Source organism: Oryzias melastigma, linkage group LG9, assembly GCF_002922805.2.
Source record: "Oryzias melastigma strain HK-1 linkage group LG9, ASM292280v2, whole genome shotgun sequence".
Taxonomy (NCBI): Eukaryota; Metazoa; Chordata; class Actinopteri; order Beloniformes; family Adrianichthyidae; genus Oryzias; species Oryzias melastigma.
Window position 1 is genome coordinate 28,538,668 of NC_050520.1, and position 14,607 is coordinate 28,553,274.

Genomic DNA, 14,607 nt, shown 5'->3' on the forward strand with positions numbered 1-14,607 from the left:
AATGTATAAAAAAATCTGACACAACTAAAAATGTTTTCTAAACACTAAAGTGGAACTTTGTGGTTCTCCTCTGGTTTTGGTCAATAAGCAAACTGGACCAAATGGGTCTTCTGGTTGCAGATTTCTGTCCTAAAGGAACATCAACATCAGTCTACTTTTCAAAGAACGGTGTTTCCATGTTCGTCATACTATCAGCCACAAAACAGGCAAAGCTGGACCAACCTCTAGTGATGCAATAAAAGCGTTACCACCAGTTTTTTGTATCTGCAGTGAAGTTTTTCATCCAACATTAGCAAACCTGACTGAAGATTCTGTGACCGTACTGCAGGAAGAGAAATGTGAGTAGGTGTTAATCTGTCAATCATATATTTCTCTTTTCGGTTGGGTTTGTGGTTTTGTGAGCACAATATGCCATCTGTGTTTTCTGAGCCCTCAGGCAAGGTACAGTGGGCTTTCTAATATGATAACTCGCCTCAGGAGTTAGGATTTATTACCAGATTTACACTTTTAAAGAAGTCAAAGTTGCTTTTTTTTCTTAAATAAGGCACTTTCCATTGAGTAGTGAGTCAATGACTGTAGTGAATTTATAGTTTCAAATATCTGCTTGGACATTCAGTTTGAGGTGCCCTGGGGAATAGTTAGGGGCGGAGCTACAGAAAAAAAACTTTACTGTTCTCATCTTCCCCACTATAAAATGTTCTAGCTCCGCCCCTGGAAGGATACACTAGTTTTTTTTCTGTTTTTTTTTTTTTTATTTAGACTGCAAGAACATTTTAGCTTGTAAATGAATGACAAATCACTTTTTTGATGTTTAAAGACAAACTTTAAAATCTTTTGCTGAACTCCTTATTTTTACCAAAAAAAATAAGTGTTATTCGCTGTGGAGACGTAATTGTAACTTAAATGTCATGGACTTCTTTAAATCTGCAGGCCACAATAACATTTCTAAAATATTCCTCTCGTTTTTTTCTCTATTCTTTCATCATTCAGGGAAGGGGAAAAAATGGAAACGGATGTTAACAGATGTAGCTTCCCTGGAAGAGCGTGACTGTCAAAGCGTGCCGTGTTGCTGAACATTAACCTTTCTACCATCTGTTTCAGCGCACACAAGCTAAGGCTGCAGGCTCCAGGAGTCAAGGAGACAAATTCAATAAAGGCGGCGTGCAGCCTTTTGGTAATTTTCCATATTAAAAAAAGGGGTTCAGTCGTATAAGCGAGTAAAGTATATTCAATAAAAAGAAAATAAAAATGCAGAAATTGGCTATAAAAATGTCATTTTTTCCACTATGTTTTGAAAGCAAAAAAAGTGACTTTTTTATAAACTTCCTCACAAAAGTAGTGCTCATAGAAACGAACGAAGGTCTTCTCTTTCATTCCTCTGCATCTTTAAATGAATGTGGCAGGAGAGGAGAACATTTCGATCGATCTTATTTCACCTAAAGCCAAACTAACTGGAGAACGGTTACAAGAAAGATGAAATTATTCCAAGGAATCGCATGTGAGAACATGAGAGCATTAAACGTCCATTGCGAGCAGGTACTCATATGTTTCTGAGACAGAGGTGTGCTTAACTGAATGGATTCTAATAAATACGCTCGTAACTTGACTTTAATTTGTGCCATTAGCAGCTCCTTTATGGTTCCACACACTTCCTGCTGACTCTTTCTCCACAGAGAGAGAGAAATTATTCAGTCTATTTGGACACGTTGACCCGTATAAGAACTAATCTGGACATTTTTTGTCTTTCATGACTGAATTTATGGTGTTTGCTCTTCTTTTGCTGTTTGCATGCATTCAATACAAACCATTTTTGTAGAAAGCTTCTAATGTGAATTAAAAATGAGGTTTAAAATTTAAGAAAAAAAATCACCATTAAGCACTTTGAAAAAAGTCAAATCTGTAATTATATATGGAAGAACGTGTTTAAGAATTTACATTTCTTAAGGTGTTTTTGTAAAAAAAAAGAATACAGACCAATAAGTAAAGGCATGGTGGTGGTAGAATCATGCTATGGGAAAATTTTTGTCCCGTTACTAACACTAAAGTAAGTGAAACATTAGATCAGTTGACAAAAGTTCTGTAATTAGTTACATTTAAAATTCTTAGTTTTCATCACATTAAAATATTGAGTTGATTATTTACTCAACTTAAGAATGTAATTTGATTAAAACTAATAATTTTAAATGTAGCAAATTACAGTATTTTTGCTAATTAATCAATTTTTTCACTTTTTCTAGTGAAAACTAGACTTTTTTGCTTTAATAAACTCTGTTTTCAAGACACTGAAACCTTTTGGGGTTTTTTTCAGCGTGAGAACAGACACAAATCATTTTTTAAAATCCTATTGCAAAAACGAAACATTTAACATTAATAACATTTATTAATGTCCAGTTTATTAAAGATCCATGTGTTCTCTTCACTGCCAAGAACCTACAGACTGGAAAACAATCAGATGGAGAAACGTGATGTAATGTGTTGCTTTTTGTGTCGTATCTGATTTGATAATCAGATACAAAGATAGTGATACTTTCAAGGAGCAGAAATCAAATAAAGTAGGAAAAACTCCCAAATATAAATTTGCATTCTAAAATGGATAAAAATAATACAAGGTAAGAGATATATTGTAAATTTTTAATTAAACAGCACAAGCAGTTTGTTGGTGCAAGAGTTAATACTCTCCAAGCCTTCTCTATGGTTTTATTTATCTTCTTAACACTTCAAATAACAAAATCATTTTAACTCACCAATGTAAGATACAGCACTTTTAAATACTAGTCCTGATGTTTTAATCACCTCTTTCAGACTTTTATGTTTTTCAAGTCGGAAATTGTTTTAATTTTTAAGGTTTATGATGCTTTGTAATTTTATGTTGTTGTTTTTGTTGGTTTTAATACTTGTAATAGTTTAATTTTTATATTCTTAAGTCTTTTAAAGTCCCACTCTGATCATCTTTTGATCTACTTAAACGCTTTCCTAGTGGTCTTTTAATTATGATTTTGCCATTTTTAGTCAAAATTTCCGTTTCTAAGACATAAAGTGCAGAAATTCACCTGCATTGTGGACAGACAGGACAGAGCAACCATGGAACCCCTGCCTTTTACTGAGAGTTCTCTGTTTACACTCCTGCTAGCTTACAGCCCCTCACAACCTCAACCTAACAGAAATGCTGAATAATATTGGAGCTATTCAGCCGTTTTTGAGCCAGATAGCAGCTCTGACGAGGAGCGTACATGTCTCTACGTCACATATACAAACTTTTTCAAATGTTATTTTTTGCCTGATTCCCAACATAAGATACTCAGAAAAGCTTAGTTTTCTTTAAATATTTCCTCAGTCATTAGAAAAAGGCCACAATAACATGTTAAAAACACAGTTTTCATCTGAGTGAGTCTTTAAAAATTAAAACCAACTATAATAACGTGTTTCTTAATATTTAAATATATTCTTGAAAACCTCAGAAGACAAGTTCTGTTGTGATTTAGTGGTAACTTACGCTGACATGTACAGCTATGTGTTTATTGGCATAAAACAACACAAAAAAAATCTAAATTAGTGAATGAACGCCTCATTTGTTCAGAACTATTGGTATAGTGAAGAGTAATGCAACCTTCCTCATTTGTTCCCAGGGGAATTCCAAAGCACTTAATGGATTTTTAAACAGGAGTATGAAAGTGGCTCAGTGTTTAAATGGCTCAAATGGAATGCGATATAGCAAATCCCATAAAAAAAAAGTACTGCCGCTTATGGTATGTGAGGTGTTTTTTTCTGAACCACTTTCCTACAGCCACGTTGGTTTATTTCCTAATGCTATTGTTCCGAGTATAGGATCTAAATGTAATGGTGCCTGTTTGAGCCGGGGCTTTTATTAAGAATAAATGGAGCAGTAACATTCTGGGGCATAAAACAGCACTGCTAAGCTAGTGGAATGTGAAACCTCAGCCTTTTCCCTTCTTCTTTCTGTCTCTGTTTTAGCCCAATCATCCTTTTTTCTCCTTCTTTTGAAGGACTCTTCAGTTAAGCCTCCATGGACGTTATTAGATTAACATTCCTACTCAGTCTTGGTCACAGTCGTAGATATTTGAATGTGGATTCTTTCACCAGCTCCTCCCTTATATCAAGTGCAGTGTGGAGAAGCGGCACAAAGAGCTTGGGAAAAGGAGGAGTGTGTGTGTGTATAGGGTGTAAAAATGTGCAGGGTAGCCTATAGGATACCTCCACTTGAATAGAGGCAACTTTTGTTTTGTGTGTGACCCCCCCATCCCTCCTCTGCTCCCCCTTTCCACTTTTATTTTTCTACTCTTTCCCTCCGTCCCAGCCAAAAAAAAAGGGGGAGGGACAACAGGCTGACAGACAGAAGCAGCTGGAGAGCAAAGAGGGAGCTGGTTCCACCCTACTGATGCCGAAGATAGAGTAGGGCGAGAGACATTGACCCAATGGGAGGGAGAGAGAGCGGCTACTTTTCGAACTCTGTCTGGGAACCCTTCTTTCTATTAACACCCCCTCTACGCCTCAATTTTCCCCAGTCCTGCATGGTTTTGTTCACTTTCTGTCCAACTTTTTTTTTAGGAAATAAATGTGCAGCTATGTTCATGCATTCTGCTCTATTTTTTTATTCTTCTATTTTTTATACCAGATCCTTTTTTGAAGAAGGGACAATCCAACCTTTCCCTTGTCATTTTTCCTGCATCTGAACTCAAATATAGCAACTCTACAAAGACAAAGCAACGTGCTTTCTCAGCTCTGTCAAACCAGCCTCGCACTGCCAGACTCACAGTGTTAGCAAGAGGAATTTCCTTTCAAAGTAAAGGCATTTCAGCTTTGACCAAAAAAAGTGGTGCTTTTTTTTACTATGTATTTTTTTTTTCATTTGTACTAAGGAGGAAATGCAAAAATTTTGTGCTTGTACTATTGTGTTTTTTTGTAATAATGTTTCTGGTTTAAATCCCAGCCAGAGTCTACATCTCTGTCAAACGTTGATTAGTTTTCCCGTAAAAGTCACACAATCCAAAAATCACATCTCAAACTCTTATTTTCATTATTTTATTTTATTTTATTTCTCTTAATTGATTTGTAGGATTGGATGCTTTGTCTGTATGTGACCTCGCAATGAACTGACAGAATATGACATGATAATTAGAGGGAGAAAGTGACACAAAACTTCTTTGGATGAAGTAGAAAAAGGTGATTGATAGTTCAATTTCTTTTAGGGTTCTTTTTTATTAATTTTTTTAAAGAATTATTTCATCATTGTATCATTTGTTCCCAGAGCTGATCATGCTTTGTAGTGGTGTTTGTAGGGATGAAAAATTGATTTGGTGATATATCGCGATATTTCCTTTGGCAATACTTGATTTAAATTGTCGACAAAACGATATTTTTACTTATGTTTTTCACTTAAACCCCCAACAGCAAGACTTTCTTTCCTCAGTCATACTTTTACAATCTTATTTGTTAAAGCACATTTGTTCTAGGTTTTTTTCTTATAAAAGGAAAAATATTTTATTGTGGAAATCAGACAATATTGACTGTTCCCTTTAAGAACAAATATTTCTTAATTTACCAAAAGAAAAGCAGCATGAATTTGCTTGGGTAAAAGCACCTTGTAAATGAGATACAGTTGCAGTTTCACAATTTTATTAACATAAAAGGTGCATTCATATTCAGGTAGAGTTTTTTTCTAAGTCACACTCTTTGAAAAAAATTATAAAAAATTGTTTTCGCAGTCTTGGGATATATCGTGAGACGTGTATCGTGATATGTATCGTATTGTCAGACTCTTGCCAATACCCACCCCTAATATCTTGTCTTCCAATTCAAACAATTAAATGTGTTTTTCCTAGTTTAAAAATACTTTTTGCTTTTCTTTTCTTTTTTAAATAAAAAGTATAGCTTGAGAAGACAAAAAAAATCTAGTTAAATTCAGTTTATTAAAGTAAAAGATTTAAAGCTAAACTCTTTTAAATCATGCATCAAAGCCATTTTGCCCCCAATACTTTGTGATTGAATGCAAATATTTAGCATTTTTATTTGCAACTTTGAACATTTTATTTTTAAAATTGAACATTTTGTTTTCAATTTAGGAAGTCTGATCTAAAAACTGGGATTTTTGTTTGCAATGTGGTGACACAAACATCACTTGATAGAAAGCATCTAAAACTATTGGTGTTGCAAACACAAAAATGTTATTAAAGAAAGAAATAGCTTTTGAAAGCAGAAAAAAGTTTTTTCAAGCATATAGTTCATATTTTATTAATGTCAATATAGGAAATGTTGATCTCAAAACTAACAATGTGGTCGCACAAAAATCACTGAAAGAGAATTTCTATATTTCTTTTCAAACAGCATTTTTTCGTTTGCTCCTGATTCACAACAAAATGAATACATAAATAACCAGAAATGCAATTTTTACCTTAATTTTTTCTAAATATGTTCTCCATCATGAGAAAAATCCCACATAAACATGTTAAAACTCAATTTTCATTTACTTTGGTAACCACTGGTGAGCGTAGTTTTATTTTGAAATGCACGGCAGCACTTCCGGTGGCTCCTCGTTTTACGCTCGTGCAGCTCGACGTCTGCGAGCAGAGGATGGCCGCCTTCGCCTGAGCTGCTGCCTCTGCCACACAGAGGAGAACTCCACGTAAATAAACACGATAAACGGGAGTCTACGAGAGGAAGAGAGGTGGGAGAGGACAACTTTTTTTTTTCCACGAAGGGAACATAAACGTCACAACATTTTCTGGATTTGTTCTTTTTTTGTTCCTAAAAATCTTTTTTATTTTATTTTATTATTCCTCTCTTTATCGGGATCGGAAGGGGGGATTCTAGACCATGCCCGCTGAAGTGAAACAGGTTAGTTCTGCTATCTTAAGCTTATATTTTCTTTAAAAGAAATCCTAATTTTTGCGCATTTCCCCCTCATTCCAACAGCTGAATCTGTCTAAGTTTTGTTTGTTTGCTCCTCGGTTTTGTCTGAGTTTAGAGATGATTGGATTTGTCAGTGTCCTGCAGGAGATCTGAACGTGTTTGTAATGTTTGTGCACAAATATTTAGTCTGAATGTGGAGGCAGGTCTGACACATGCCCTGCATCCCAAAGCACCCTGAAAGCACTGAATGACCATTTCACTCGTGGCTTCAAACTTTCCAGAACAAATGTTTGAGATTGAAGCTGATCCTGGGAGTAAATGAGAGTCAGTGAAAAATTGGAAGTTTGTCCCTAATGATCCCCCTGGCCTGTGGTGGGGTTTCTCGCTCATGGACTGTAGTCATGGCATTACACTCTTTTTGTCCCACCACTTGCACAGATACCAGAGGAATGCGCTTTTGTTAGCTGTAGTGAGTGTGTAACTGTGTCTGTGTGGGTGTGTGTGTGTACCAAAGCATGATGTGCATGCATTAATGGAAGCATTTCCTGTATTTGAAGCTCATCCACAGCCTACACTATCTCAACACTGTGTTCCCACCAAGCTTGGCAGCAGTCGGATGAGCAGAAAAAAAAAAAAAAATGAACAAAGCCATGCTATCATCATCCCTGCTTTTATTTCTTTTTGGAGGATGGGTGGAGTGACCATGCCCTTGTTTGGTTGACAAAACCATTCTATCAGCTCCCCTCATTCCTCTGATAATGATGCGTTAATCATTGTCCCCGCTGGATATCGTGCCACCTGATAGCTGGAGAAGCCTCTTTTTTTTACCTACTTTTACCCTTCACAGACTCCATTTGCATCCAGCAGGTTCTGATAAGTTCAAAGCTCTAGTGTGCTGACAGGTGTGAGCGGATGAACTGAAGAGGAGGAAAGAGTTGCCGGTGTGTTTTCAAAGACACAGAAGAGCATGTCGCTCTTGAAACGCATTCCAGAACGGGTCCAAAAGGTTGCCCCCTTGTGTGCAGGACCCCGACGAGATTTGGATAGTTTTTTTGAGCCGTGGAGTGCATACTGCTGGCTGGACGCGGCAGTCGCCATTTGTCAAAGTTACACCAAAGCCATAAACTAGGGATGTCATTTCCAAAACTGTGGTTTTAATTCTTCCTCTGATGAGAGCATAGAACAGAAACAGATTTCTGGTTTGATGTCTTTCAGCACCCTGTATGTCCTTAAAGACTTCTGGGGTTTAAACAAGTTCTATACAAAGACTTATTGATGGTAGCGAGAAAAGATGCTGATGAGTCATAGTAAAGGTGCAGTACAGCTAAAACTGAATTAGCTTTAACTTGTAAATTGGGCAATGATTTGATTCATATCATAATTTGTGGTGAACAATACGATTTAGGGTCAATATTTGTTCATTTTGAATGCTCTGATTCACTGACCTAAAATCGATTCAGGACATCTTTAGCCAAAAATTCAACTAGTGTGACTCAGAGATTAATACAGTGTAACAGTGAACAGTGTAAGTTAATTTTTCAAGATTACTAGTATTTCTAGCATAATAATCAACTATGAATTAAATATGAGTACAAGCAAACAAGTACTTCACAGTTCTCATCCATTCACATCTTAGTTTAATGAAGTTTAGCCCACTGTCGTTTGGATTGATCATTTTTTGCCGCCAATCACAAGTGTGTGGTCCACTGTGATGACATTTGGTCGTTTTTACGTTATAGTAAAATAAATCCAAATGGTGTTTTTCAATATTGGTATAATTGTTTTATTTATTTATTTTTTATTTATAAATTATTTTTTAATCTTATAGGTCCATTTTATTAACAACTTATTTCTGATTGATTGATCAGGTTGGATCACAGAATAGAAATAGATTCATTGATTAAGTTGATTATAGGGCTGGATATTGATAATAATTTCCAAAATAGATGTGATTCACAATGTTTTTGATCGATCCCCTCAGTATAATTTGATTTAATTGAAGATATTCCTATAAATCTGATACAGTTCACATTCTGTAACATTTTGTAGTGATATGAGATTGTTAATAGGATACAGTGTTACATGGTTTTTCAAAAGGAGAAGCTCTAACAAAAATGTTCAGATCATTAAGATTGTAAAAACAGTGTTTTGCTTCTCCTGGAGGGTGTTTTAGGTGGCGATTGCGCTATAGCATTATACCTTATTCCAGAAGAAGAAAAAAGAATGACCAAAAAACAGTGTTTTAGGTCGTGTCCGAATTCCCTCCCTAACCCCTAACTACTAAAAAACTACATAGTGCTAGACTTTATAGTGCCCTGGATTTTAAACACGATGCTCACTACTTTTCTTTTTTTTTCTTAACACCGAATACGAGGTCACTGATTTCATGAAGTGAAAATCGAATAAATACGAACATTTTACAATATTTATTTATGACTCCACTGTATTCTGATGGTGAAAATGTGCATAGTTTGTTCAAATATTACATTTAAATACATTTGTTTGTTTGAAATTGTTCAACCGCAATGCATCGTGGTCTATATTTGCTAACCTAGTGAGCCCCGATGCACGCTAGTTTTTTGCAAAGACTTCTGGGAAATTTCGAGTGCACTCCATTTTGGAATTAGTAGATTTGGACAGCATTAGAAAATGGCAAACGCACTATATAGTGATTGGGGGGGAATTCGGACCGTATGTTTTGGTTGACCTAGCGTTAGCATTAGCCATACTATGAGGAATTCCATTAAATATTTGTATCAAACTAGCGAACTTTAGCTTTTATGTGCTAAATCGATTCCTATTTGTATGGATCGATTCAAACTGATTAATCAGTTTTATCAACCCAGCCCTAGTTGATTATTTTTTACACATCTAGTTGTAGTGCACTATAGATTACTGGACGGTTTGCAATTAGTGGGGTAACCTTCACCAAAATACGTTAAAAATTAGTGTTCACTCGAAAGCTCCACCCGGAGGATAAAGAGCAAATCCAGTGGTTTTTTTTGTTGTTTTTTTTCTTTCGTCACGAAAGCTGTAACATTCGTGGTTCATGAAAATAGAATAGCAGATTTGTCATGAGGGATAACAGGGGAAAGAAAAAAAAAAACATTATGAATAATCCAGCAGTCATCATCTTGCCACAGCCTTGCAAAACCTGACATTTCTTTTCCTTTGCCATGTAGACGGATCTGTCTGAAATACAAAATAATTTATATGCGATTCAGCCGAAGACTAGAGGAGGTCTTGTCTTGAGACTGCTGGTTACTGCCAGATCCCTGACAGCAAACAGGGGTTTCAGATCCAGCACCCCTCCGTACACCCCCACCCCCTCTCCAATGCCGTTTCATTTCTTGCTGAAATTAAATAGCTGTCAGACTCCTTTCTGTGGGGGTGTTTTTGTATGACAGCTCCAAAGTCGCTGCCTGTCTCCTTTTTTTTCCTCCCTATTCCCTACCCCAGGCTCTCTGTGTATGCCTGCAGAAGATGATGCACAAATCAATATTTGAAGACATGTGGAGCAAGAGGAGTGCTATTGTTTGGGGAGGGGGTGGCCATTCAAGTATGCCAATGACCGGAAACAAGAGCGTTCAATAGCTGTAAAGAGTCTATCTGTGCATGGGGGCTGGGTGAGGGGTTGCAAGTGTCCAAAATGTTCTTATAAATCCATGACATGTCTGTCTTGGAAGACTTTTGAGCCTGTTGGGCTGCCCTTCTGGAGACCAGTGATGCCAAATGGCCTTCCCCTCAGTCCATCCATACTATCCATACAAACCACGCTCTTTGTCTGAGTCCTCACACAACCTATCATATTTTACATTGAGTAATTTGATTTCTAGTGGCATGAACTCATTTCATCTTACGTTTTAAGTAGATCTTACGGTTATAAGACCAAATGAAAGATGTTAGAAAAATGTATTTGGCTGTTACTGATTTTGCAAGTTGTTCCTTTTTAAAAAAGACTCGAGAGAAATACAATATAAAAAAAATTTACGTTGTTGGATTTTATTTGTATAATGGTGCAGAAAGTGAGTAGCTCCTACAAACAAGAATTCTGTCCCCACAAACAAGTTGCTACTTCTTTAACCCTTGTGCCATCTTAGGCATGTTTACATTAAAAGTGGGGTCATCTGGACCCCGCAAGACAGCACATGAAACTTTTTTTTTTTTTTTAAGGATTTTTTTTTTATCTTCCTGGTGTGTCCGTGGCTGACATGGGAGGGGTCGCACATCAATATGAGGGTGGGGTCATCTATACCCCATAAGAGAGAATGAGGGTTAAAAGGCTGCTAAAAAACTTACAGAAAACCTTTGACTACTTCATTGAGAAGCAAGGTTACAGTACAAAGTATTTAGGTGAACTTTCATTTTTCATCAAATCATTATGTTTTGCACCAACAATATACAAAAAAATCTAACAATATGTTTTCTTATTTTTTTTTTTTAAGTTCTGTCTCCTTGTTAAAGTATGATAAACATTAGCCAATCTTTCATCTTTTAAGTGAGACAACTTACAGAATCTGTGACTGTCTAATACTTTTCTGCCCCACTGCTTACAGATCTCCATGTGATAACTTCATCCATTATAAACCCTTTAGCAGTCCTTCTGAACGTTCTTATCGGAACACTTTGTGTAGTTTCCAGTTACTACCAACCTTATAAACAAATTTCACCTTCTCAAAATGTGCCTCTTTCATTACCTCAGTTGGTTTGCAATATTTTGATTTTATTTTACTACAGTTTTACCTTGACACACGTCAACAATAAAACAAATAGATTTAGAGAAAATCAAATTTTTATCTTATTTACTCAAATAAAAACATCTTCAGCAGACTTGCATGAAGCTTTGGAAAATGTAAAATTTAGAGAGCACTAAATCGTCTTACATCTGATTGTTTTTTCCTATTAGAATTAGAAGTCTATTAAAAATAGAAGTAATAGTAACTTGAAATGCTTGGTGCTCATTTAGAAAAAAACAATACAGGGCAATTTACAAGCATCGAGTACAATTATGAACAATAGTTCTGTCTTTAACCCTTTATTATGGAAGCTTTAGCTAGATTCAACAAGTGGGCTAAAAACCCTGCAGCTGTGTATAAATGATATTTGATTTCAGTATGTATTACTGAAATGACTCGGCCCCTAGTTTTTAGTGTTTACCCTGTGATTATGTTCTATGGACAACCAGAGGTCTATGCTTGTCAGCCTTTGGCACAACAGAGCTCCCCCATCTCCTCCGCCTTGGCTTCCCCCCTCCATCTGTCCCAATCCATTTGGCTGGCTGACAGTGTGACCGATGCGGGCCTGCACCTGCTCCCTCACTGTCCGACCACTGGCGAGAGCCGTAATGCGCTTTCTGCTTTCATCATCACGCTGATGGAATTAGAAAAAGGTGAGTGCCAGTAATTTGGGTGGCTGGAGATGGATGCCTTCATTCATCCTGCTACCTTTGGAGGACAAAGTGGTTCATTAATGAGATGGCAGCTTATTATCTCGAGAGAGCTGTGTTTGTTTCACCTCTTCAGCTTCTTGGTGTGGTATGAAAATTAATGCAAAAAGATTTTTCAATCGTAAATGTACAGGGTTTCATAAAGATGCCGTTTTTTTTTTTTTTTTTTACACAAGCTGGCTGTCTAAATCTTGGAAATAAAGATTTTGTGTTTTAATCATTGACTATACATAAGAACTTGATTGTGTAATCCCTTCCCTGTCGCCTTTTCAAATATAAAGTTCTTGCTAGCACCGTTGCATACACACGTATACATCCCTATGGCTTCCAGTCTAACATCACTCGGATGCTCCTGTTATTTACTCTGCATCCGTCTGACATGGTAGCTCTATTTATAAGAGAGCGCCATTCCAGGTTCCCACCACTGTGTCCAATAAACACCTTCTTACCTTTGCTGCTGGAAGCCAACAGCCGCCGTGTTTTCGATCGGCCAGATAAAAAGCCACTTGCCCCTGAAGAAAGCAGAGGGTGCTCTGTCACGCTGCGATAAAGGCTGACCAGAAAGTTGGAGTAGTAAAAAATCATCGCAGTTTGAATACATTTCAGGCTGTCCCCGCATTGGGGCTGTAAATATTATCCCAGCAACATTAACTTGGCAAGTTCTGACCTTAAGCTTGTATGATTACATTATGTCAACCTTAAGGTCTATTTTATAATGCATACGATTTCCTATTAGGTGGTTTAATGGATTTAACTGAAGGGTACCAAATAAGAAAAGGGCTGTTTTAATGTCAAACTACGCAGATACAAAGGCTTGTATGAATGCCCTCTTGCTCTTAAAGTTATCTGAAAAACCTTTAGGCCCGTTCCTTGTGTGTTTGCATATTGGGTTGGATTCTAACACCACTTTTCAAAGCTGAGGATTATTGATTCTTTTTTCAGAACATCCACAAAAGAAACCATTCCGGGAAATTCTGACTTTAAATGACAACTAGACTATAACGGCCTGAGGAAAATATTAATATTTCATGTTTCAGTTTGTCCTGAGGACAAGAGTAATTTTTAAAGATTCCTACTGAAATGTAGTGTACAGAACAAAAAGGATAAACTTGGAAGGATCAAGTTTCTAGTTGTACCATCGTTCCTGAACTCTGAGTTTAAACATAGTTATTGTGTCAGCTTTTAATTAGATGGTGGTCAGGATTGTGAGCCATTTTTTAGGGTTTCCTTGACTGTTATGTATAGTTCATGAAGGCCCCACCCATTTTTTCTGCAGACGAGAGCCTCTTTCAGGGGCCCAGTGGGGGGAAGGTTAAGGTCCTCATAAAGCTTTCCTCAACTAAAATGAGAGCGCAAGTGGCTCCCTACACCTTTTTCCTCTTTATAAGCGCCCTTCAGTACAGCCCACATTTCACAGCAGTGTCTGAGAGAACAGGAGACATCGCAAGCTCTCTGTTTAGTCTAGAACTTTCTTTGGAGGGATTAGCCCACTTCCTGCAGCTTGGCCAGTGGCTGAAAGCCTTCAGGATGGCAAGGAGAGGGCATTGATCGTCCACCATCATACCATCTGTTCTTAGCTGCCTTTTGGGATTAATGATTCACTCTGACAGCTTTCTCCTGTGGCATTATTGACTATATCACACAGTCACGTGACAATGGGCTTTATTGTTACTCAGCTGAATAATATAATTTTTAAATCCTTTGGGATTTCTTTTGTCAGTGCTAAACTTTTGACTGAAATCCACTTTACTGTTTAAAATCATGAACTAGGGCTGGGTTGATAAAATCGGTTAATCGTTTGAATCGATTTAGGCTTCACAGATCAATAATCAGTTCACAAGAATATAGATTGATTTAGTACATAAAGCTAAAATCCGCTAGCTTAATGCTAATGTTAAATAGAATTTCCCATAGGATGGCTAATGCTAACGCTCTGTCAACGTAAACATACATTGCTGACAAAATAAACACCTTTATATACTCACAGACACAAATTTCCAAACTTTTTTAAGGAAAATGTTTTTAATAGTAACCATTTGTGGTCTAAAGCACTCTTTTTGCTCATACTTTAGTCTTCTTGAAAAAAGTGTACTATAATAGCGTGATCACCACCTAGTGGCCAAATTGAAACACCCTCCAGGAGAAGCAGAACATTCGTCAGAGCTTCTCCGTTTGAGACTCCACATAACACTGTATGCTATTAACCATCTCATTATTTCACTAATACATTTTACAATAAGAGAACTGTATTAGATTAATATAAATATATTTAAAACATTTATAGATCATTAATG

General features: G+C 36.7%; 1 protein-coding gene across 11 annotated transcripts in view; it reads left to right on the forward strand.

Moving 5' to 3' along the window:
- The window catches only part of arvcfb (ARVCF delta catenin family member b), a 257,678-nt gene that overhangs the window by 130,337 nt on the left and 112,734 nt on the right, over positions 1 to 14,607 (forward strand). Inside the window, exons 1-2 of one of the 11 annotated variants that reach the window (XM_024275039.2) lie at positions 6,480 to 6,682; positions 6,817 to 6,852. The exons of 9 other annotated variants lie outside the window; for them this stretch is intronic. In XM_024275039.2, coding sequence (XP_024130807.1) covers positions 6,832 to 6,852 — 21 coding nt within the window. In that variant the 5' untranslated portion in view covers positions 6,480 to 6,682; positions 6,817 to 6,831. Of the gene's footprint in view, positions 1 to 6,479; positions 6,853 to 14,607 lie in introns of those variants that run through there. One more of the 11 variants, XM_024275038.2, reaches the window with a different exon arrangement.